This window comes from Apteryx rowi, unplaced genomic scaffold (genome assembly GCF_003343035.1).
Source record: "Apteryx rowi isolate R43461 unplaced genomic scaffold, aptRow1 scaffold_979, whole genome shotgun sequence".
NCBI classification, from domain to species: domain Eukaryota; kingdom Metazoa; phylum Chordata; class Aves; order Apterygiformes; family Apterygidae; genus Apteryx; species Apteryx rowi.
In genome coordinates this window covers 196,836-220,658 of record NW_020451292.1, presented here as the reverse complement: position 1 = coordinate 220,658, position 23,823 = coordinate 196,836, and the positions used below count along the sequence as shown (strand labels likewise).

Genomic DNA, 23,823 nt, shown 5'->3' with positions numbered 1-23,823 from the left:
CATCTGAACATGAGGAAAAACTTCTTCACTGTGAGGGTGACAGAGCACTGGCACAGGTTGCCCAGAGAGGTTGTGGAGTCTCCTTCTCTGGAGATATTCAAAACCCGCCTGGACTTGATCCTGTTCAACATGCTCTAGGTGACCCTTCTTGAGCAGGGKGTTTGGACTAGATGATCTCCTGAGGTTCCTTCCAACCTCGACCATTCTGTGATTCTGTGATTCTGTTTAACGTGCAAAATTCCCCCTGAACAAGAAAGAATAGATATATGAAGCAAATGCAGAACAGGCATGAAAACACTATTGACCTTTGCTGACTTACTATGAGATGGAATCTTACAAGTTTATGAGACTTCTGCTGTAGTTTCRCTTCACACCTATGCCTATCACTTGTATTTGCATTACAATGGAGGCACAGACCTAGAGTTTCACAAGAGGCTTATTTTCTTCATACCTGACATGCTTTAACTGGTAAGTAGTTGAGGTGGACTAAGGGGGTCCTCATATTCTCTGTTCTTTTCTTTCTCTTTCATGTGAGGTCAGCAGATGCTGGAAGAGCAGTTCCTACATTCACAAAGAGTTGAAATCATAGTATGAGCAGCTTTAAGTAGATGAGATCAGTGAAGTTTCACTAGATCCACTGCTCAGATATGTCACAAATCACTAATATTTTTACAGGATACTGATGCCAGAAACCATTAGATTACCTATCCATCTCACATTCTGCCTCACTTCTACCTAAACCCATACCTGAATTACTGCAAGGAGGTTAAAGGTGAATAAACCCCTTATTAYTCTGACAATGAAGGAAAAATACTGCTTGCTCTTTACTCAGTACATACTTTTTTGACAAAAAACACTTAAATGTTCTCATGTCATCCCAAATGATTTTATGAAGAGGAAGCAGCATTAAATGCATGAGCAGACATGTCTATATCACAAAGATTTTACAAATCTTCCTTTGAAAAAGCTACACCTACAGCTGTAATTGAGTTACAGTAGTTTGCCATACCACAAAAGTAACTATCCATGTACCATGTGATTGCATATTAGAATTGTCAATACTTTAGAAATTACCCATTTGAATAAAAAGTAAATTTGTGGAAGTACAAGACATTCATCCAGCCTCATTTATATTTGCTTATACAGCCCTATTTATTTTAGGGCTGTATACATATTCATTGTGATACAGTCTTTAATTACATCCTTTCCACAGAAGACCTATTTCATTCTGCGAACCTCATCGATGCATCTAAGGGTCAATTGTTTAGCTTCCAGCTTTTCACAGCATTATTGTCATCTGGCTGGGCAGGCTTTATATATAATATTGAAAACTAGGTTTCAGGTTCACTGATGTAAATCTGTCCCAAAAACATAACTCACTCTGGTTTTATGGAAGTCTCTGTGATAGAAGTGAGAAAGAGAACAAAAGATCTTGCTTCTGCAGCTCCTGAAATTATGTATCTCAACATCAAGCTAGTACCCTGTTGTCTATACAATGAATAAAATTGAGGAATTGAGACCTGAAGAAGAGGAAACATCTTTTTTGAGAAACCCTTAATTCCTCCTCTGCCCAGAAAAGCAACAAAAACAAAGGCAGATCAGAATCAAGCTATACAAGATACAGGCAAAGAGAAGGACAGGTCTGAACTGATTTGCCGCTCTTCCACAGAGATATAACAGGTATCCATAGTAAGGTTGGTGCACTCAGAGATATAGCTGATCAGATTTAAAGGCTGTAATTTACATTAGTGACTTGATTTCCCTTTTCAAATGTTTTAAAGGTGAGAAAGGCAGAGGGGTCTATAATCAGACTGTGAGCATATGGGGTATGTGAAAAAGCAGTTGCTATGTTTCACCAGTTCATGCAAGCTGCTTTGCTGGGCAAAGGACCCAGCCCCATTCTTCAGTGTATAAAGCAATTGAGATGGCACATAAGCCTTGGGCTACTCACCTCAGAGCATGCCAACCTAGGCAGGAGCAGACCCCCATGCCTGGTAGTGGACAACCTGTTGTGTTAGTTCAGGGCTGAGATCACGTTAATGAATGCATTTGGACAGAGGATGTTCAGAGTCTGCAGTCACAGGGAAAGGGGGACTGCACACCTTCCTGGGACAATGGAGGGACTTGAAACAATGGTACCTGACATATATCTGAGCCATAAATTAGGCTCATATATTCACCTACCTCTGAGGTTTTGCCCTATACAGTAGCCTTTACAAAGCACGTGTGAAATGAATGAGTACAAGTTATGTGAATGAAGTGATAAAGAGCATGTCACTCTATCCTTACTTAGAAAAACAATGGCTGTGACTGTGCTTTTCCCCCTTATGTTACAGAAGTACAGGATAAGGAAATGAGTAAGACGTAGGCGGGATTTTATATCCTGTTGCACAAGTGATTTAAAAGAACTTAATAATGAAAGCACATTGTCAAAGCACACAAAAATATGCTAAGGCAAATTCAAGGCTTCTGTCCTTTCTGTGCCTTATTACTGTGACCACGACAGGGAAATGGGCTTTCAAGGAGGAGGTATGTTTATTTTTGTCTTTGTTTATTGCTGTTTGACTTTTACTTCAAATAAACTAGGCAAAGAAATAGTGTGTTTTATTATTTGTGCTAGTTTTTGTTATTAAAATAACTCTGAGATGGACAGACACTACCTACAAGTGCATGGTTTTGTCTCTGTTTGATGAATACTAGGCAAAATTTTGATGGCATATTAACATATTTTGTCTACGGTCTGAAATAAGTATATAAAAATATTGAAATATGAAAAGTGTGGCCATATTTCCAGTATTACTGGTCTCATCCAAGTAGTAGCATTTTTCCTCTGTGTATTCATCTAGTTAAGTCAAAACCTGCATTACAGTATTGAAAGCAAAGCTTCCTTTCCGTTGGTTAAAAAACCATAACAGTATCAAGAGTACTCAAAAGCTGCATRGTCATGTGCTATTTATATTCATCAGGTTATCAACCAGATGTTATTCTTATCTAATCAACATTGTAATCAGTCTGGATGAGAATAGTCATTGCAGCATGATATTTCTAAATACCTAATATGACCATCTCTTGTGTCACATGTGGATGTGTTTCAGGATTCAGCATATTCTGAGAGGTACTTGAAGGTGGCTTGTGCTTTAACATGGAGTCTAGCAGTAGCAAATTTTCATGATATGATTATAAACTATGATGCAGAAAGGAAACAGCTTCACATAGAAATACTTTATGTTTCCTTAAGAGTTTGATCAACAGGCTTCACCGGAATTACTTGAGATGTGAAAGAAAGATTTTCCCACCACTGGGGGGGGTGAAATACTGTTCTTCAATTGCAATTATTTTTCTGAAGAGGAGAAACATATGATAGTAACACAGGTTAAAAAGAAAAGGAAGAAAGGGAGGAAGAAAGGAAAAAAGAAAAAAGTATTTTCAAAAATAAATTTGCAATTTTCAATGAGCAAAGAATACTGGTGGCATTTCTGTTTAATATTTCATAACTCTACAAGAGATCAAACTGAGATGTCAGTGACTTACATGTGAATTGCAGATGATGTGAGAGGGGGAAGGAATGAATCCTCCCGGATTCATCTGAACAAAGCAGATAACTGTTGTAGATAGACGCCTCTGGGCTAGTCACCTTGAGTTATCTTTTCAGTGGTGCAGGAAATAAATTTTACTAAGACTTCATCCATCTTATTCCAGACTAGACTGACTAAATTGTGTCTTAAGTACCTGTTTCTTTCCAGTCACTATAAAAGCAGTGTTGAGTTAGTGGCTTAGTTATAGACACATCTATATAGCACCTATGTAAGGATAGGTAAGAAAAACTCTACCCCACAATCTGATGGCTTCTTCAGAGTTAGGTTAAAGTAATTTGGATTTCTTTTTTATTTGCTTCCAATAGCAAGGATGTTATTTATAATCCTTTTCAAATTATCTGGTCCATTGTGTCCAAAAGACTAGAGCTGTTTATGCATATTTTATTCAAGAGTTACTGAATAACGAGTAAAAATTCTCTTGTGTTCAAAGCCCAGATATGACATCCAGTTCTTCCTCATTAATAATCCTGACTACCACAAGGTTGCAGAGACAAACTTTATTTTCTTTGATGTTTTTTTCTGCAGCTATGGTTCCTACACAGTTTCTAACATCCACACGAGAGATTAAGGTAATTGAAGTTGGATTAGGAAAAAAAAACAAACCTAGGTTTCCCTGTACCTGGGAAATTGCTTAAAATACTGAGTCGTTATATGGTGGGGTAAAATTACAATCATAGCATCAATCTCACTCAGTTAAGTACTTCTCTCATGAAAAGATATAAAGAATGTCAAGAAAAATTTCAAATATAACTAAAGATATTAAAATATGGAAAAATAAGTTATTCATATATGAGGCAAAGGATGCTTGTGAGTATATTAGTACACTTGTATATACATTTCATTATGAAAGAACGTAGGATGCACTTGAAAAGGAAAAGTGTACTACAGTGAAACTAAACTGTTCTTTGCATCATAGCTGACAAAAAAAGGATCACGACAGTATGGTCCTACCTCTTTTTTAAGGAAATAATGATAGAAAAGTGATGAAGATTGTGTTATTAAAGAGGAATTGCTAAAACAAAACAAAAAATTGGGAGTAAGAAGTCACTAGAACAATATAGGTAGTTCTCAAGCATAAAACAGAAGGAGAAAAATTTCAGTCTTTCATTGAAATAATGGGAGATTATGGGAGAAGCTTCTCATGAAAACTTTGCTCAGTTCCAGGTGATATTAAAAATAGGTTTAGATGATCAGTGTACAGACATCCAAAATACATCTCTCTGACAATGATTCTGCCTTTGTGCAAATCCAAAATGCCTCAGTATTGAACAGATTAGCAACTGTCTCACATTCAAGATCAGTCAGACCCAGAAGTCTGCCATTCTCCCATCAAAAATGTGACACTTCTGTAGGAGCTAGCTCCAGGAAGCAGTCTGAGGATTAGGCTGTAATCACCTGCATCTTACACAAAAGAAAGTGGTGGACATCTTATTTTAAATGTCTAGTCCTTTATAAATCAACCAAAGGTCAGAGCACTTAACACAAACACAGGAGGTATAGCTTGCCTTGCTCATAGTTGTAGAATTTATATTTCACTGTAGACAGAGTCTTAAATAAAGTAGGGGGCTGGACAAAGGACAAAAGATAACATCTTTGTTACTAGTTTCCACTATATCATTGTGCCTGAGCCTTAGTCTAGCTGATTAAATCCTAGACATATCTTCAGCATCTGAAACAATAGCAGATATTTCTCACAGCTGAACACAGATAAAATTATTACAGTTTTAAAGAAAGTATCTCATTGCTAGACCCGAACAGTATGCGTCGGATTTACTAATCGCATGCCTAAAACAACTAAATGTGCATGCAGTGATCTCCTGGCTTTGAGCAGTTACACAGTTTTTCATAGAGTAGACCTGTGACATTCTTCCATTTGCAGGCATGAATGGGACAGCTATTGAAAATTTCATCTGTGTGATTTATAATGTTTCCTTCATGAATTGCACTTGGCATGTAGGCAGCACCGCTCCAGGAGATACCCAATATTTTCTGTAYTGGAAGAGCTCAAGGTAAGCAGGTCTGCTTGACTCCAGGGAATTCTGAATTCTGATCTGATATGTCACATTGTCCATATTTAACTGAGGCACTTTGTTATATAAAGGACAGAAGATTTCATGGGATGCCAGAATTACATCAAAGATAATTGTGGAAAACATACAGGATGTAGATTCCAAAATGTGACAATTGAAAATGAGATGGCTCATTTCCTGGTAAATGCATCTAGAAATGGACAAACCATTGAGTCCTATGAGAACAAGATTGCTTTGTACAAAATTGGTAAGGATTTTTTTTTTTAAATATTATTTCTAGTTTTATACTAAGGGAATGAAGAATTTAGCCCTAGAAAAAGAGCACACATTTGTAACATACTGATCCTCAGGATGGTTTTTTTCTTTTTTCCCAGCCTTGATGTCTGAAAAGTCAAAATTATAAGAGTGAATGCAAACAATGAATGCAGAGACAATGTGAAATCATAGATTGTGAATATTTCAGTGAAATATTTGTTTTCTAAAAGAAAGATGTCAACTCTGGGGATTAATTCACTAAGGATGCCTCAGAGAGACTATCCTGATGTTGGGCTTATACTTTTATCTCATAATTCTGTTCCTGCACAGAATACAAAAGTATCAAGTGCCTTAAAACTGCAAGCAAAAACCCCCAATACTTGTCAATTAAAGCATGTTGCTAGTAAGAAATATAGAACTAAATTGATTCTGTTTAATATGAATATAGTATCAAAAACCTCTGCACACATTACATTGCCAAATTCAATAAAAGTTTAAAAAAAACTTTTTGTTTTTTAAAATTTTACCTACTGTTACTTCAGATACTCCAGACTCCTCATCGGAGTATTAAATCAGGAAGTTCTGTATCAAAATATGGGGTGAATCTGATAATTCTGGTAAAGCCGCAGCATACCTTTCTAGACCAGTTGCTTCAACATCCACCTGTATTTTATCAAGCCAAAGTGAAGAGAATTGATTTTTATCCAATTGTTTTCCTGATTATATTATTGCAGAAAAGCTCACCGCTCCTTTAAATGTCGCTGTGAACTGTACTGGAGTTTCGTATAGTTGTGAAATTCAGTGGCAACCACCTCGCACAAGTCATGTTAAAAGGGATGCTTGCTTCAAATATGAAATTGTCATAGAAAACACGGTAAGAAGAATTTCTTCTATGACTCTTAGTATTATTCTATATGCTTGCATTTCCACACACATATTTAGCATACAACCAATACCCTGTTCTCTCTTCCCCTTCTTAAGTGGCCTCTTCTTTTTGATATGTAGTAGTCTTCTTGCATCTGAGCTGAGGACTGCTGCTACCCACAAATAGGGTCAGTTGACTGAGGAAATGCTTTCAGCCCACTCAGCAGCTGGTCTTCAAAGAAGCTGGGCAAGGGATTCCCCATGCTGAAGGTGAATAGCTAGCACAAATAAGTAGATTGATTATATCACCTGGTGACATTATTATGGACAATTATAAGATATGTCAACAAACTCTAAGTCTACTACGAAAAATCAAAGCTACGGTTAAACAAGATATGAACAAATTTTGTGTCCCTATAAGATAGTTTGGGTTCTAGTTGTGACTGACCAATAACCCCTAGGATGGGAGAAGGCTCAGAGGGTGAGGTGCCCATGAAGTTCAGCAACAGTGTAGGATGCGGCTCGTTAATCCTTGATGTTGCATAGAGAACTGACTTTATCTCAACACAAAGGGACCAGAGGATGACCTTTGTTGTAGATAGGCAGCCATAGCCATTAATTGGACCAGATGTAACTGTTTCTTCCTGAGCTGATCAAAAGCATGTGAACGTCTCCCTGAATTAGCCAGACCAGCATGGAGGAAGTGTATACGTGGCTCAGCCCAACATCGAGTATAAAACCTCAACAACTAACAAAGGAATTTCGAAGAGAGCAACAGGCTTGAGCTGGCTTMAACTCACATATCCCGTCCTGGCAATTGGGGATGCCCAGCACAGTGATGGTGAGCGTATAACAGAGACTATTTCTATAGTACTGCTAACATTTCAGCAATATTGGGATTCCTAATTTAAGGTTACAGTCGCAAATAAGAGCCTGACAGAAGCGACTCGTGCTGAGTGGGAAGGGTAGTGATAATGTCACCAAAACAGTAAGACCGGCTGCAGATGGGACCGCTACCATTAAAGAGGGTAGAAACCATTATGAATAGCAACAAAGGCTGGAAAATATTAGCTGATAAATTTGAAAAAGAGGGATGGAAAAATCCTATCTGGGATTTTTCATGGGTAGAATAATATTATACTGATCCCAGTGATATTTGGGATGAATTTGAAACACTGAAGAAAGGAAAGGGAAAAGCAGGCCTTTGCTGTTTTTTAGGAAGTTGCTTGAGAGCAGTACTGGAAAAATTAGAAAAGAAGCTATGTAAGAATAATATGCTAGAAAGAGAGAAAGAAGAAGTTATAAAAGATAACATGATGTATAAAACAAGATGTACACAGCTAGAAAATCAGAATAGGTTCTTCGAATCAAAATTGCAGTTCCATATCATAACCAATGCCCACATACATAGGGATCACTTACTGCAATCTACTCAAATAGACCCTGTTAAAGTAATGGCTGCAATGTATACTGAGGACAATGAGTGGTCAGGAGATATATGGTTTGATCCTGATTCTCCTGATCCTCCTCACAATGATGATTCAGATGACATGGGAGCAGGAAATAATGTGAAAGTAGTTGCTCCYGTGATAAAAATTGAGCAAACACCAGATGCACTCCCTCGGACAACTGAGAGAGGTTTTACTTCCTTGGAGTTAACTGATTTCCAAACTAAATTTTCGGCTAAAGCCGGARATGTGCCCCTAGAATGCATGGCCCGTATATAGCGAAAAGGAGCAAATCAAGTTACCCTCTCCATGGATGAGGTTCAAAGTTTAGTATTAGTGTTGCCTTTTTCGGTGACATTAGGACCAGGGATTCTTCTACAAACCCCTACACTGCAGCAAGCTGACTCGCTGTGGGGCTGTTCTGTGCCCTGGGCCAGGCGGCTCCCTGCCAGCAAGAGGGGTGGGAAGAGTAAATGGTTGGAGGAGAGCACTCAGGAGTTACAAACTGCCATGCTAAAATCTGCTATTTTGGAAATGCTGGATAGACCAGAGCCTCTAGATCAGAACGAGCAACCCCCAAATATTAACCCTTGGCAATCCCATGCCACTCAGGGGAGTATGCATCCTGTAGTTAAAGGAGCAACAGCAGCGCTAAAACCACTTGCTCTTTCTACAATGATAGGAATAAATGCAGATACTCAGTGGCAGACGGTTCTGCAGCAGATGCTCTCTGCTTTACCCTTATATGAAACATCAGGCTCTAAGGTAAAGACTAGGACCATACAAATGGTTAAACCCAGCAACAACATCGCTCGCTTTCAATTCTGATCAAGAAATACTAAAGCCAAAAATTCTGCAGACGATGTGTCTGAGGAAGGTAGTCCTGTCTGGCGAAAATGCTTAGATAAAGGGTTAACGAGGCGGCAACCGCATGGTCTTCCAATTGCAGTGCTAAAACAATTGGCAGGAGAAACTCAAGCACAGCTATCAGACCTAGTTAATGAACAAAGCGATTCAAAAGAATAGGGGAGCCGGCTCGGCTCCGCTCTGCGGGTCGCAGCCGCCAAGGCAGCTACACGGAACCAGAGTCTGGAAATGTTAAATGATAAATATATCACAACATTTTTGACTGATACAGGAGCGCAGGTTTCAATGATAGATCAGTGTACCTATGCAGGTAAAGCTCCTTTAAAGGAACAAGCAGTTTCAGTAGTAGGCGTTAATGGTGCGATTAACACCTATCCAGTTGTACGGGCTAAATTAATATTGTCCAACGGATGTACCGTAGGACCCCTGTTGTTATTGGGCATAATGAATATTTGGGGAATGGATATTCTGAAAGGAGAGTCTTGGATAGATAGCTGGGGTAAATGGGAAATTGGTAGTCCTCCAGTTACAGGAAAAACTAATCTCCATATGATTAAGCCTATGAATCTCCTACAAATAGCCCCACTACTGCCTAACAGCGAACCAGTTAACATTCCTCAGTATAAGCTACCTGCTCCTGCCATAAAACCTGTGACAAAATTAGTCAAACAATTAGAGCAACGAGGTATTACAGACAAAAAACATTCACCATATAACAGCCCAACGTGGCCTGTTAAAAAAACAGACAGGGCACGGCACCTGACTATTGACTATAGGACTTTAAATAAAGCAGCTGGCCTTTAACAGCCACTGTTTCTAGCATAGTAGATATAGTTAATAAAATAAATGAACGTGCTTTTCAGTGGATGGGAGTGTTAGATATAAAAGATATGTTCTTTATAAGCCCAATACACGAGGAAGACAAACCAAAATTTGTTTTTACTTGGGGTGGCATACAATGCACCTTTAATCGCCTGCCCCAAGGTTTTAAACATAGCCCCACCCTTGCCCATGCTATTTTAGCTAAAGAACTAGAATCAGTCATCCTCCCACCTAAAGTAACGATTTTACAATATATAGATGATATTCTAATCAGAGGACCAGATGAGGAAAGTCTGCCAAAGTATGGACGCTATTGTCTAGCATTTACAAGAATTAAATATTAGCATTCCCAACTAAAAACAGCAAGGACCAAGTCAAGAGGTTATATTTTTAGGTACTCGATGGATAGGAGGATGGAAAACTGTGCCAGAATCTATATTAATAGAGATACAAAATATTCCGGCACCTTCTGATAAAAAAAAAGAATTGCCGGCTTTTTTAGGAACTTTCGGGTTTTGAACATCACACTTTCCTGGATTCAGTACTCTGGCGAGACCTCTGTATGATTTACTGAAGAAAAACGAGATATGGAACTGGAAACAAAAACGTCATGAAGCTTTAAATGCTTTAAAAGATAAATTGTTACTTACCAGTCTAWGGGGCGGATCCACCCTACACACCCATTTATGCTGCATATAGGCATAGGTGATAAGGGATATCAATGGGGATTATGGCAACAAGATGTGCAAGGTAAAAAAGGATTACCCTATTACCTTTGGCTCTAAATCGTGGCAAGGCTCTCAAGGGATCTACACTCCTTTCGAGAAAGCGCTATTAGCGGCATATGAAGGGCTGTTAACTACCGAGCCATTAACTCAGGAAAGGGAAATCAAATTGTGTGTGCCTATTCCTATTTTAAAACAAAATATAACTGGCAAATCTTTACTCCTAGGGGTAGGACAAAAGACTACAGTGCAGCGTTGGGCTTTGTGTGTACATCATCGGGTGACAAGTGATAGGACGAACAGAAAAGAAAACAGATTATCGGAGATTATCGGAGATTACCGGAGAGCGTAGAGCAAATTGGGATGCCTGCGGAGTGCTCCCATCCTCCCTCCTCCCCGATACCCGCCGCCGCTCTCTGGCATCTGGTTCACAGACCGGAGCGCCCGGCGCATAGGGAAACAAGGGAGAGACAAAGCCGCAGCTCTATCACTAGAGACCAGAAAAGTTTTCACAGACGAAATGAACGGCTCGGCCCAGTTGGCAGAACTCATATGCTGTATGGGCCGGTGCCACCCAGTGGCTAGGGAACTGGGTGAAAAACAATTGGCAAGTAAATGGTAGAGATGTATGAGGAAAAACACAGTAGGAAAAGATTTATGATATAGCTCAATCTAAAAACATATCCATAGGACATGTATCTGCCCACCAAAAACCTAAAAAACCTGAGGCAAAGTGGAATGAGATGGCTGATCATTTGGCTAGAATAAATGTATTACAAAATTCTGAGGCAGAATGGCTAGGTAAATGGTTACATAAAAGACTAGGACACTCTGGGAGTTATGATTTATTTCAACAGGCTGCAAGGAGAGGACGACCTGTGACAAAAGCTCTGCTAAATCAAAAATCCCGTGTAACATCAAATATCTTCAAAGTAAACTTTTATATTAAACATTGCACTCTCCGTGTGTGGAATATCTAAAAGAACCTGGTCAGAGAGTACTGGACTCTGACACTAGTATAGTGTCTTATTCATGGTACCGTTTTTGATGACGTTAGGTCAGGATCTTCTTTCCTGTAGTTTTCCTCTCTGCATTCTCATAACCCATCTGTCACATTTTATAAGCTCTTAGGTGTTACGCAGAACTAACTCTATCCAGTCAGGGGTTTCATCACGTCTTTTGCAGACAGTCAACCTCACTTTGCATTTGTTCCTACTTGTTGTAATTGTCAGTACTGCTCAATCATGTTTATAGTATTACTAAATAAGATCCGAAGCTTTCCTCATTCCTTGCTGGCTGATTTATTCAGATGTTTTGGGGGGCCTTCAATAGTGTGCGAACAGCAGTGCTTCCACTGATTCTGTAATGAGCATCTGTAAATTAGGATTTGCTGCAAGAGCTTTTAGATATCTCCATCTGGCATTTGTGTATCCAACCTTGCCTTCGTCTGCCATTGCCTCAGTTTATAATCCTACTGATACCAGTGAGGCATTGCTGAAGCAGTATTTAGTTACTATGACTACCAAAGAGCAAGGGGAGAGGGATAAATCAAGACCTGGACATGATGTATCTAGGCACAACATTGGGTATGACTCCCTTTCCTACCCCCAGACTCCCCTCCCCTCCCCCATAAAATAGACGACACTCTCATTTGGTCTTCTGGGGGTTGTTTTGTGTGGAGGTTGATGGACAGATGCACAGTAAAGTGAAATGGATAGTGAATTCAGGGTATAACTAGGATGCTTGCATCAGTGCAAGCGTTCAAGTTCAAAATTGCCCAAATGGTTAACTTTAAATGTAGATAGCTTATCTAAATGTTGCACTCAGGCAACAGTCCTGCTGGTTTAAAGACAAGAACTGTATGACGTTAAACTCATTTGCAGAGCATTAGAGGAAGAAAAAGTGAACAATGCGAAGTAGGAAAGCAGACTGATTAAACAGATAATGCTGAAGGCATCATTTAAGTACTTGTACTACAGCCAGTGCCAAATACTGCTTTTTTGGCGCTTCCTGATTTACTGTTAGCTGAAACTCTGTGATCCTTTTGTGTGCTGCTTCTTCATAAGCAAGCATCCTCCCAGATCCAGCTAACTACTTAGTTGCCTCAACATTTGTAGCTGATCAAATTCTTAGATTTAGCTGAAGTAGGTCTGTGCCTTATACACAGTCGGGAGTGTCTTGAATTTGCATTGCAGCTATTTTAGCAATCCTTATTTGGTAGATATGTCGAAGTCCAATATTGATTGCATGAAAAAGTTCAGTGCTCCATTATGAGCAGATGTAAAATGGCAGTAATGCTGCATCCATTCGCTGAATTTTTTTAAAAGCTTGGTGTCCTTTTAAAAAAAAATTAAAGTGGATCCATGTTTTCCAATAAAAATAAATGTTCTGTCAGGTTATTGAAGCAGAATAACCAGATTTTTCAGGCCTTAACTCATGGTTGTTATGATACAATTCAGTAATTGTAGGTATTTTAAAGAGCTGGATGAATATGGGCAGTAGTACTATAGCCATCAGAATGAAAAAGCTACACAAACAAAAGTTTTGATGGAAAATAATTGTCTCCATTTACTAGTATGTTTTTTCAGACTCTTTGTTTTGCGTGAGCAAAACATACAATTTTCATTTCTGGGCATTCTGAGCCTTTTTTGTTTGTTTATTTTTTTGATTCTCAGTTTTACCATCAAATTTAAAGGATACCTTATTTCAGAGCACCAGTGGTGAGGAAAAACCTTTCAGTGGAAGAACAGCTTACTTCATAGTCTTAAAAAGAAGGTGTTTAAAATACTAAATGAACATTTTTTTTCTGAAAATCAAATACTCAGAAGGCAGGAACCCTCTTTATATAGTAACACAATGAATAATCATAAAAATTAAAGTTTTCTTTTGTTGCTAGGCTGATCCTGAGAAAAGCACCAAAGACACATCTAAAACAGTAAGTCTTCTTTAGCATATTAATCTAATGTTTGTGCTGGGTTGAAAGTTCACCTATATAAGAGCAGCTTCAAACCAAATTGTTTTGGTTTTAATCTATCAGTTCCATATATGCTTTTTATCTAAAAATTTCCTAAGCACAAAATATTTTAACCTGTTATTTATAAAACATGTTTTATAAAACATGGAAAAAAAAATACCTACACAGGTAGAACTTTATATTACTCCTATGCATGTCACAAAGCCTTCCGTTTTACGGTCCATTGTATGTCTTACCTCCTCCTACATACACACACACACACACACACACACACACACATGCACACACACACATACGGATTGTAATTCCACATTTCACTTAGACACACAAAATGTGGAAAGTCCTTGGAATGAGCTGAGATGAGGGAGGCAGGAAAAAAACATCTAAAAGATTAAGTTATCATAAAGCAGAAGAAAAAAAAATCAAGTTTTCAAGAAGGCTCAATATTCTTCTGAGAATAATTTCAATATATACCAAATTTTTTCCTTCAGTATAATCTGGCTATTATACTTCAATTTTGAATACATCCATGGGTGCAGAAATATCAAATCTCTAAAGAATTAATTTCTAGTAGAACAAACTACTTGTAGACTGAAAATAAACTTTTGATTTTTTTTTCCAAAGTCACAGTGTTTAAGTGGAAGCTAAGGAGCCTGGGAAGCATACAGTAAATTTCATCTTCACATCACCAATAACAAAGGCATTCAAACAAAAAGGGTTACGATGGAACAAACTGATTTATTAAGGGATAAAAATTTTGTTTGTTGTTTGACTCTAGTCTGTTCACAGAAGTATGTGCAAACTTTCTTCTGCAATAGTTTGCATCAATAAATAAACCTTACACATTATCATCATCTGCACCTCTAGTGAAGGAAAAGCTCTAAGTCCAGTTGTTTTGTATTTAGAAAAGAAACATCACAGGAAGATCCTACATATTTCAAAACTTCAATGCAGAAAAAAGGTACAGCGTCAAAATCAGAGCAACTGACAATGGTTGTTTAGTGAGCACAAACTGGGGGGAATGGAGTACACCCGTTGAGTTTGGTAAGAATGAAAATCATTTTCTTGGCCTAGTTTTCTCTCAATTATTACTTGTCTGCCTCATTTATTGCTTCATATTTACATATAGAAACGCATTTAAATGATGTTCACATGTTATTCCCATGTGACAGGATGAAAAAGAGGAAAGAATTTGCACCCATTCTCATGCTAGGGAAGCCTSCAAGCACTCTGGTATGACAGCAGGTGCTTATTGCAAGGAGATAGCCAGTGAATAAAACAGATCTTCTTCAGGTCTCTATTGCCAGCTCTTTTTCTTCTCCCATTTCTACTTCTGTCTTTATAAACTTGTCTTTTCCACTGTTATGATTTGTCACCTTGCATTTTGAAGTGCTCTAAAGGCCTCAGTTCCTTGCAAAAAGCTTTGCAATGTCTCAGGTTACTGTAGACAGTCCACGTATTGCCAACCATCCTGTTTCTTCACACCTTACAAGGCAATGGGGAGCTAAGCTGAGGAAGAAGCCACTTCATATTGGTGTTTGATACTATCATTTATCAAAGCAGATGTTTCACACAGCTGTGTGGTCATTTCTATTCTGTGATACTAATGAGCACTTTGATGACTGCTTGTCTTTCAGGAAGAGAACATCCTACATCTACTTCAGGATATATGCTATTTCTGCTCTCAGTGATAACAGCAAGTCTCATATTTTTTCTCTGCATAATGTAAGCCTTATTTCTTGGGGAAAATTTTTATTCTGTGCCTGAATAAAAAAAAACCAACAACTTTCCTCCCCCCAACCAAGAAAAGTTCTGATACCTATTACAAGGAGAAGAGAGGGGAAAACCTGACACTGAACTATAGCACGAGACATGACCTGCTGGATGTTCCTCATGTGGGCTCTATAGTTCTAATTCCCAGTGTAACACAACTCCCTCCAGTGGTGGGAGAAGGCCTTACACTCATGCCCCTCTCCCACCTTCAGACGCTGTAATGTAGATGGATGGCACATAAAATTGTTTCTTTGTTTTGCGGATATTCCCCGTTCAGAGACAGAAATAAAGTGATTTACTACGATTCTTTAACAATTCGTTAAAGAAGTTATAGTCCAAATTCTGAACAATGAACTGATACCATTGTGCTCACCCATGTAATTCTTAGTTATTCTTTCATTACTTCAGTCTTGGGGGAAGAAAATAATACCTCAAGAGTACCATAACATAATCAGTGTTGATATGTCTGCATACTCAGTCTTGTCTTCACCACCCCTTTTTGTTGCTGTAGAACTTGTTTGAAAGCAACATCTGCTCCAGTACCACAGCCAAAAGACCCATTCCATGAGATCTCTCTTATGCATTTCCAGGTATGTTTTCTTTCCATTTGCAGGAAATTTGTTATAAATGAGGATCCATTGCAGCCTGAAAGATATGACCTAAGTGCCAGAGAGATGCTCAGAAGCGAGGAGTAATTTTCTCTCTTTTTCCTGTAAATGGGGTACTGAAAGAGGGAGTCCACATGCAAATAATTCTTTTATTTTTCTTTTTATGTTCTGAAGCATTTGGGGTACCTGGTGCATTGGGGAAGTACACAGTTTCACCCTGTTCTCCCTATAAGCCCTAAGTCATGACTAGAACAGTGCTGTGCCTAAGTTTCTCAGCACAATGATAAAGCACATCAAGACTGTTGGTCAGCTGTGGGGGAGAGAAGGGGCAGAAAAATCTACTGCTAACCAAAAATACTTGTGTCAYAGCAGATGTTGAGACCTGTATAGTTTCTAGGGTGCAGTAAGCAAGAGAGTCACAGCACAGAATTGGGGGATTCTAGCTTATGCAGAGAGCTTCAGACAGATGTTCTTAATGAGAAGAACAAGGAAGAGATGGACAGACAATCGCAGGTAACAGTGGAGACCTGCAGGTTTAGAGGGCACTGTGGCAAAGTTTTCTGCAATTCAGAAAGTCTTTGAGTTGATTACATCCATGTCTGGAAACAAGAACATGCGTGCAAGTACACGGTGGACCACTGGAGAGCCTTTATAAAACCTTTTAATTTCTGTTCCTTAGTCACTTTGACTTCTCCATATTTAGAAAGATTAATTTTCTGGCTTTGGAGTAGAAAAGTATTTTGTTTCTCTTTGGGGAGCTCACCATGAAGGAAAGACCTGGGAAGATCTACTTCAGTGCTCTCACTGACAGGGTCCCATGGCAACTTCTATAAAATAAATAGCCACTRTCTGAATAACAGGTAGGTCATAAATTGTAACTAGTGGCTAATCTCATGCATTAAACTAATGAAATGTTTTATTCTTCCTTTATTAGACAGAACATGAGAATCAATTAATAAAGCATGAAACTGAAGAAGTAATAACAACGATTGAAGAAATGGCATAATGGAATGCAAGTGAAATGAGCAGTTTGAATTTTTCTGCACACCTTTRTGTCTGGTTTCTCTATCTTTTGGGCAGAGATAAGAGTGTTACCTGTAAAGACAGTTCCCTAAGAACCTATCTTTAAAAACTTCTTTGTATTTGCTTGCATTTTCCTTAAATAATTTGAGTTGTTTTGACTCTTCTTGTTTCTTCTTATGATGAATATTCTTGCAATGTTTCAGAAAAATATTTCAGTAGTGCTTGGAAGTTATTGCTGGACAAAYGTGCACTGCTTTTCTACCCCATGCAAAAGAATAAAATAAAAACAACTGAATTTAAGGTTCCCATACAAAATCTCCAGTGGTCCAATGACTTGGAAAAGGTACAACTACATCTGGATTGTGATCAGAAATACAAATTTGTCATCCGTGTGAAAATCCAGTGAAAACTGGCCATGATTAAGCCTCTTTAAAATGATCATTTGCACATACAAAAGGAATATTGTTAAAGGCGTCAGGAGATAATTTCCTTATAAGTCCATTTGCTACCTCCAGACTATGTTGTTAAATCCTTCTGCAGAGCATTCCTAAGATGTTGCTCCCAGACACTTACAAAAACAAAAATTTCCTCCCAGTTCTTCTCACTTCATATCTGTTGTAGATGAAAAAGTAGCTTAAATTCTGGATGCTAACAGGCAGCAGATAATTGTGTATGTGTGTGTGTGGGGGGGGAGGGGGGTAGTGAATGCCAGAAACTGAACTGTTGAGCTCTCAAGCAGAAGCCTGCCACTTGCTAGCTGCAAAAGGTGGTTGTATATTTTGATAACACCTGGACTAAACAGAAGAGGCACATCCTGAATCCTCCAGTTAGTAAGGAGACATGAGAGAGGACCACCAATTAGGAGGCTGATCACATGTGCTTCTGCACATGGACTATTTAGATTGAGAAAACTGGGGGCTATGTCTATCCCATGCCTACTAGACTATTCTATCCTGACTGGCTTTTCCAAAGCTTTATCTGAGACTGTTAAAACACTTCTTTTGAAATTGGTTCCATCTTTGTCTCTGCATTTCTGCCAGAGGAACCATAGGGCAGACTCTTGCACAGTGGAACGCCTTGAGTGATATGCACATTCAGGTAAATTGAATTACTGCAAAACAAAAGAGGTACTGCTGAGGCTAAGAAAAGACTGTGCTAGGTAAAAAAGCCTCAGTGGTTCCTCTTAACCCAAGAAGCTTGGGTTGGTTGTCCCCATCAAAGCAGAGCTTCCTATGGGAGTTTCACTTCTGTCCAGAGCAGAGCCCTGGGTGAAGGAAGGCCTGCCTTGAGCCATCTCTTAGCTGAGGTCCAAATGACAGTGCACCATCCTCTGATGCCAAGGGAGCTCCTGCAGCAGAGGTGATCTATAAGGTCAGGAGGAAGCAAGTGGTGGCAGTGGGAGATTTGCTTATGGGTGCAGGAAACCTGGGTCTATGAAGTATGGGAGAACATGCCTGCCATGGTAGGTTTTGTGCTGGGGCAAAGGTAGCAGATGCCATGAGCTGTTCAGAGGGGTTACTTGGGACTGCAGGGGAGCAGCAGATAGCTGTGATTCATGGCATGGTACCCAAGACACAGGGAATGATATTCTGGAGGCTAAACCCAAGCTGCTTACAGGAAACTTCAGCCCAGCATGTCCTCAGTTGGATTCTCTGAATTACTACCAATCTCCTGACTAAGGGCTGAGAAATGGGCAGAGCTCTGGATCTCAKACTCTTTCCTGCCCTGAGTGAGCTGAAGACTGTTCTCATGACATGCAAGGTCTATGTTATGGTACTTGCTTTTCTCTTTTCCCTCAGTATCTTAAAGTTGACCATGTCATGGTCCCTGCAGCCAAGGCTGCCATTGACTGTCATATCCCAGACTGTTTCTTTATTCATGAATCACAGATCTAGCTGAGCACCTCCTGTAGTCAGCTTGTAYAAAACCTGTATCAAAATATTGTTCCTGGTGCCCTCTATAGTTCTCCTTGGTTGCTTGTATGCTGCTATGTTGCCTTCCAACAGATTTCAGGATGGTTAATGTTGCCTCAGGTCGTCTAAATCCCCTTATGGTGAGTAAAGTCCCCTTGAGGCAATAAAATCCCACCAGACTAGATGCCCTCCAAAAGTCCCTTTCAAAATTAAGTTTTTCTATGATTCTGTGATTTGAAATAAGCTTTCATTAATTGCTTCTTTTCAATAACTTTTAAAAAACAGAACTAGAGCAGGAGCCTACAGAAGTAGCCAACTAAAGCCAAAGTTTACTTTAATCTAAAGGGATTGAAACGGCTAAGCCCTACTGGGTCCTCTCTATATTGCTTCATTCACAGTTGCTTGTGATCATCAGTACACCCATTGCATCCCCATTGCTCTCACTTGGAAAGYTGCTGAGTCTGTACGGGCACCAGCATTCAAAAATCTGGAAATTGCTTCTAGCACACTGATGAGAACACCAGAAATCCTATCTGTGAGGTAGTGCAGGTAGGAGCGGGTGTGGTGTTAGGACATCCTTTTTCCATCCCTGGACAAGGGACAAATACAAGACGCACTGGGCAAGGAAGGTTAGGATGTATGACTTTCCAGGCAAGTGGCTCAGATATTCATACAGATGGGAGAAGTCCTGAATTATGGTCTCCTATGGTTGTTTCTCTGTTCTGTGGAAAAAGTCATTCACTCAAAACTAGAAAGTTCTTGCTGCAAAGACCAGAAGAGAGGGGCTATCTCTTTCCCATTTGTAATCTTTGCAGACTATACAAAAGCCATAACACGTATTCATAAAAAAATGCCCAGGCAGCTCTGTGAGCATCCCTGCTGCTGTTGGAGCAATGAACTATTCTTCAAGCTTTGGGGACTTTTAAGAAAGGTCGTTCTTATTTCTGTTTCTGCAGTGGTGGTACTCCTCCTAGAGACAAAAATTTGAAAAAAATCTTAGTGTCTCTGTCAGGCTTTCCTTCTGGAAAAAATCTGTTTCTCTTCAAGTTCCTGGATTATAGTGAGCCCATTCAGCACTAGTTTCCTGGCCTATAGAGCCACCTCTTTGAAAGCAGACTTTGATAACACTGTGGATAGCATCAGCTTCCTTGAGGATTTTTAAAATTTTAAAATTTGTTTATATTTTTGAAAACCTTAGGGGAGCATTTGCAGTAAATGTAGAAAGACAAAAAAATCCCTGGGGTGGGAGAGCTCCTTTGCCTGCAGCAACATCCTGTAACATCCATTGTCCTTGGGGGCTGTTTGATTGTTCTGCTGCAACATATTCCAGATTAAAAACAAAAAGTACCCAAAACCCAAACCTGAAAACCCAGACTTCCTCATTATGTTACAGAAAAATAATTTCAGAGGATGTAAAGGAATATGCTGCTCCTCTTCAGCGGCTCTGCAGCCTCAGGAGCTCTTCAGTGTGGGGGCATGGGGCTCTGTGAGGGGCACACTGGTAGCCACGCGGTTGAGAATTAGGCTGGAGAAAGAATCCAGCACTGAACAGATTTGTTTGTGCTGGTTTCCYCTTTGCAAGACACTTAATTGGGATGACTCAAAGCCTGAAAGTTGGTGACACTTTCCAGGACCAGATTTAGGCACAGACAAAATAAACAGTTGCCCAGGGCAGCCAACATCCCACTGTGTCAATGTCAAACAGTGTGGTTAAAGGGTTGTCTCAGCTATGGGCACTGCCCTGACATCCAGCCACTGCATATGTGGACAAAGCCATGTGCTCCAACTGATTCTGCCACCAAGAAACTGCTGTAGGTGTGTGGAGCTATAGCCCACTAACAGCAACAGATGTCCTCAAACACTGCTCCTGTCCCACTGACCCGCTGTCCCAGTGGCTGCAGGATCAGCAAATCCAACTTTGGTGCTACCGAATCCAGCCTTCCATTTCCCCAGCCAGCTGTCTGGGCTGCATGACCAAGTCCCAACTCCCTCCCTTCTGCAGTCCTCCAGTGGCCGTGCCAGAGGRTGAAGAGCGGTCCTGCTTTGTAGGTGTCTGCTGCAAGAGTGGATGGGAGACTGCATAAAGCTGTGGGAATTAAGCTCCTGTAGGAGGGAGTATGGAGACCAAGGGAGGTGAAAGGCTGGCAGAAAGGAGAGAGAAAGCAAGCCAGATGCCCAGAGACTTTCTTAGCCTTCCTTTATTCCCCAGAAGCCCCTTTGATTCTCCTAAACATTTTCTCTGCCTCTTATTTATCCCTAAAACACAATCTGTTACCTCCTCAAAACTGAATGTTTTTCTTCAAAACATGAGGACACAATAAGGTACTTTTGTCTTATTCTTCATGGTCACAAGTCCTTTCTTCTACCTCTACACTGCAATAAGTGTTCACAAAATACCTACATGTGCAAATATGAAATTTCTTTAATGTGGAATTTTCTGACAATGGACTCATTTTCCCTCAGAATTACCATGTTCCTTCTGGGCCTGAAGTCTGAACTTTCAGTTGCTTTTCCTGTTGACATCTTCAATGTGACAAAGACATTGATTCTTAACAAAGACAGCTTCTTGCATGACTACTTCAAAACTACATCTACTTTTTGGTAAAATATCCACCAATTCTTATTTGCCCTTCATTTTAATTATTTGTTTTGTAACTATGTTTCAGAAAAGCCTTGTTACATTTTTATGGAGAAAGTGAACTCTCAAGTGATTCATGGTATATGGAGAAAATAAACTCTCAAGTGAATCATGAATTGGTCCTTATAAAGCTACTATTCCCTTAGGCTTTTCACTGCGTGATCACAAAAGCCCAGGCGAGGCTCTGTTAATTCCCCTATATTACTGTTTCTAGGGATGCCTGGGGTTTCTTAAGGTCCTCCCTTTCTGGATGCTCAAGGTGCGTTGTTCATCTCCTAAGTCAATACCAAAGTGCTGACAGATGTGATCAAATGCACAAACATTATCACAGGATGCCAATTAATACATTGCTTTCCAGTTCATTCCTTGCGCTATGCTTTTAATGCTGCATGTGATCAGAAGAGGAGTTGGTTCCATCTTGATTTTTGTAGAAAAGACTTTTGTGGTCAAAAAGTTGTTACCATGTTGAGGAGATTTGCTGTGCCACACCAGTTCCCTTTAGACTGTATGAATCGCAGAGAAGAAGGTCAGGTATCCACTTTTCATTGATGGCTGGTCTCAGTGACAACCTCAGGATCATTTGTGTTTACAAGCAACATAGGAGAATGCACCTGGAAAATGAATGCACGCTTGTAGGCTCATCAGTCATCAATCTCACTCACTAATAGGAATCCAAACACCAGAAATACTCATGAGCCTAGGCGTTTCTGGATCTATAGAGCGTAAACATTCTTTGTTCCCAAAGACAGTCAGCACTACATTATCTTTGCTTTTCTCCTAAGGAAATTGAAACAAACAAACAAACAGATTAACAGAAAATTCCTGGATGCTTTAAGGATTGTGTTTATGTTTCTGATTGCCAGTTTGTACAAACACCTCTGATACAGATGTTCAAGCAGAGAAAATGTAATTAGTAAGTATGCTTGGTGAACTGATAACTCATGCAAGCATAGAAAGACTAAGAGATTTTAGTGTTCATAAGCATATAACCTTAGCTAACATCAAATCAGTGTGAATCATGTATGACCTCTATGCAGAGACCACCACTCCATCCTGAATGTCTGACATGTAATGTGCCTGATGCTGATATGTTATCTACGAACAGCTGATATATGAACTACTGCTGATGAAGTTATATCACTGTGCATGTCAGTAAGGACAATAGGAATGAGCTTGGGATTTTGACAGAGAGTGTGAATACTAGAGCAGTTTGGCAGGATGCTGGGCAGCAGATGTTTTTTTCCAAATGTAATAGGCAAGAAATGGGAGTGGTAGAGAAGTACATGGACTATTCTCTCTCTTAGGACTTTTAAACTACAGCAGATTGGATCTGACTGTTCTTAAGAGGAAAAACCTGACATGATTTACAGCTTGAAAATACCATATTTTCCAGTTATGTTTAAATTTTGACATGTGATGTAATGAAATTTCTTTGCATGGATCATAAAGCTCAATATTAAATGAGCTGTGTCTTATGTTGTCTCATGTGAAGCGAGCATTTCAGGGTATAAGAGAGCTTTTGATATTTTTGATGTTTATAATAACCCTCCCCCCTAGAAAACTCATAGTTGTGGCTTGAAAATGGAACGAATGTTCCATAGCAGCCTCTGGAATGGCTTTTTGCACCAGGATGCTTAACTTGCCTGCTTTTTCACAGGGCTACTGGCAATTTTTTGTCTGTTTTTGTGGGTCTGGTGGGGGTGGGAGGTTGGCACTGGGACTACTGAACTGAGAACAAACCCAAATCATGACTTCTGGCTTTTATGTAACTTATTTGAAAACCTTATATCCAAGATTTGAAATCCTCTCTTTCCCACAGGCATGGGGATTGTTTCGAATTGGTGGTGTCCGGGCCTGGGGGGCACCCCCCAGCCCTCACTGTCCCCTGGGGCCCTGCTCCCTCGGGGCAGGGGGACGGACCCTGGCAGCCAGTCCCAACCCAGCCCTGCTGGCAGTCCCCACCCAACACTGGCTCTAGGGAGCCCCCAGCCTCGCCACACCAGGACACATGTCAAAAGATGCTATGTATTACTAAGGGTTTTTTAGAGACAAACAGAAAGAACTGTAAAAGAAAGTTTTTTGCATACTCAGTGGATCCCAAAGCACCAATGAATCCTGTACAAGAGAAAGGAAAACATAACTAGTTAACTGCTTGTTCATGTTACATGAAATCATGAGTTGTGCAATGAAATGAATTCAGTAAGAATAAGGAGGGACGTGATGATCACATCTTGCAACACTTCCCATTGTACAACAGTTCCCTATAATGCAAGTGGTGAGGGAGACA

At 39.7% G+C, this 23,823-nt stretch overlaps 1 protein-coding gene across 2 annotated transcripts; it reads left to right on the top strand.

Annotated features, from left to right (window-relative positions):
* Positions 1–2,443: 2,443 nt before the first annotated feature.
* On the top strand, positions 2,444–17,319 carry LOC112960575 (granulocyte-macrophage colony-stimulating factor receptor subunit alpha-like). Of its 2 annotated transcripts, none has more exons than XM_026054976.1 (9): positions 2,444–2,529; positions 5,476–5,605; positions 5,698–5,873; positions 6,616–6,755; positions 13,504–13,542; positions 14,487–14,625; positions 15,219–15,306; positions 15,866–15,944; positions 16,897–17,319. In XM_026054976.1, the coding sequence occupies exons 1-9, from the start codon at positions 2,511–2,513 to the stop codon at positions 16,966–16,968; spliced, it is 882 nt and encodes a 293-aa protein (XP_025910761.1). In that variant the 5' UTR covers positions 2,444–2,510; the 3' UTR covers positions 16,969–17,319. The 2 variants fall into 2 exon arrangements, with proteins under 2 accessions (XP_025910761.1, XP_025910762.1); XM_026054977.1 differs by lacking the exon at positions 2,444–2,529 and adding an exon at positions 4,146–4,165 and having other exon boundaries at positions 16,897–17,318.
* The last annotated feature ends 6,504 nt before the right edge of the window (positions 17,320–23,823 follow it).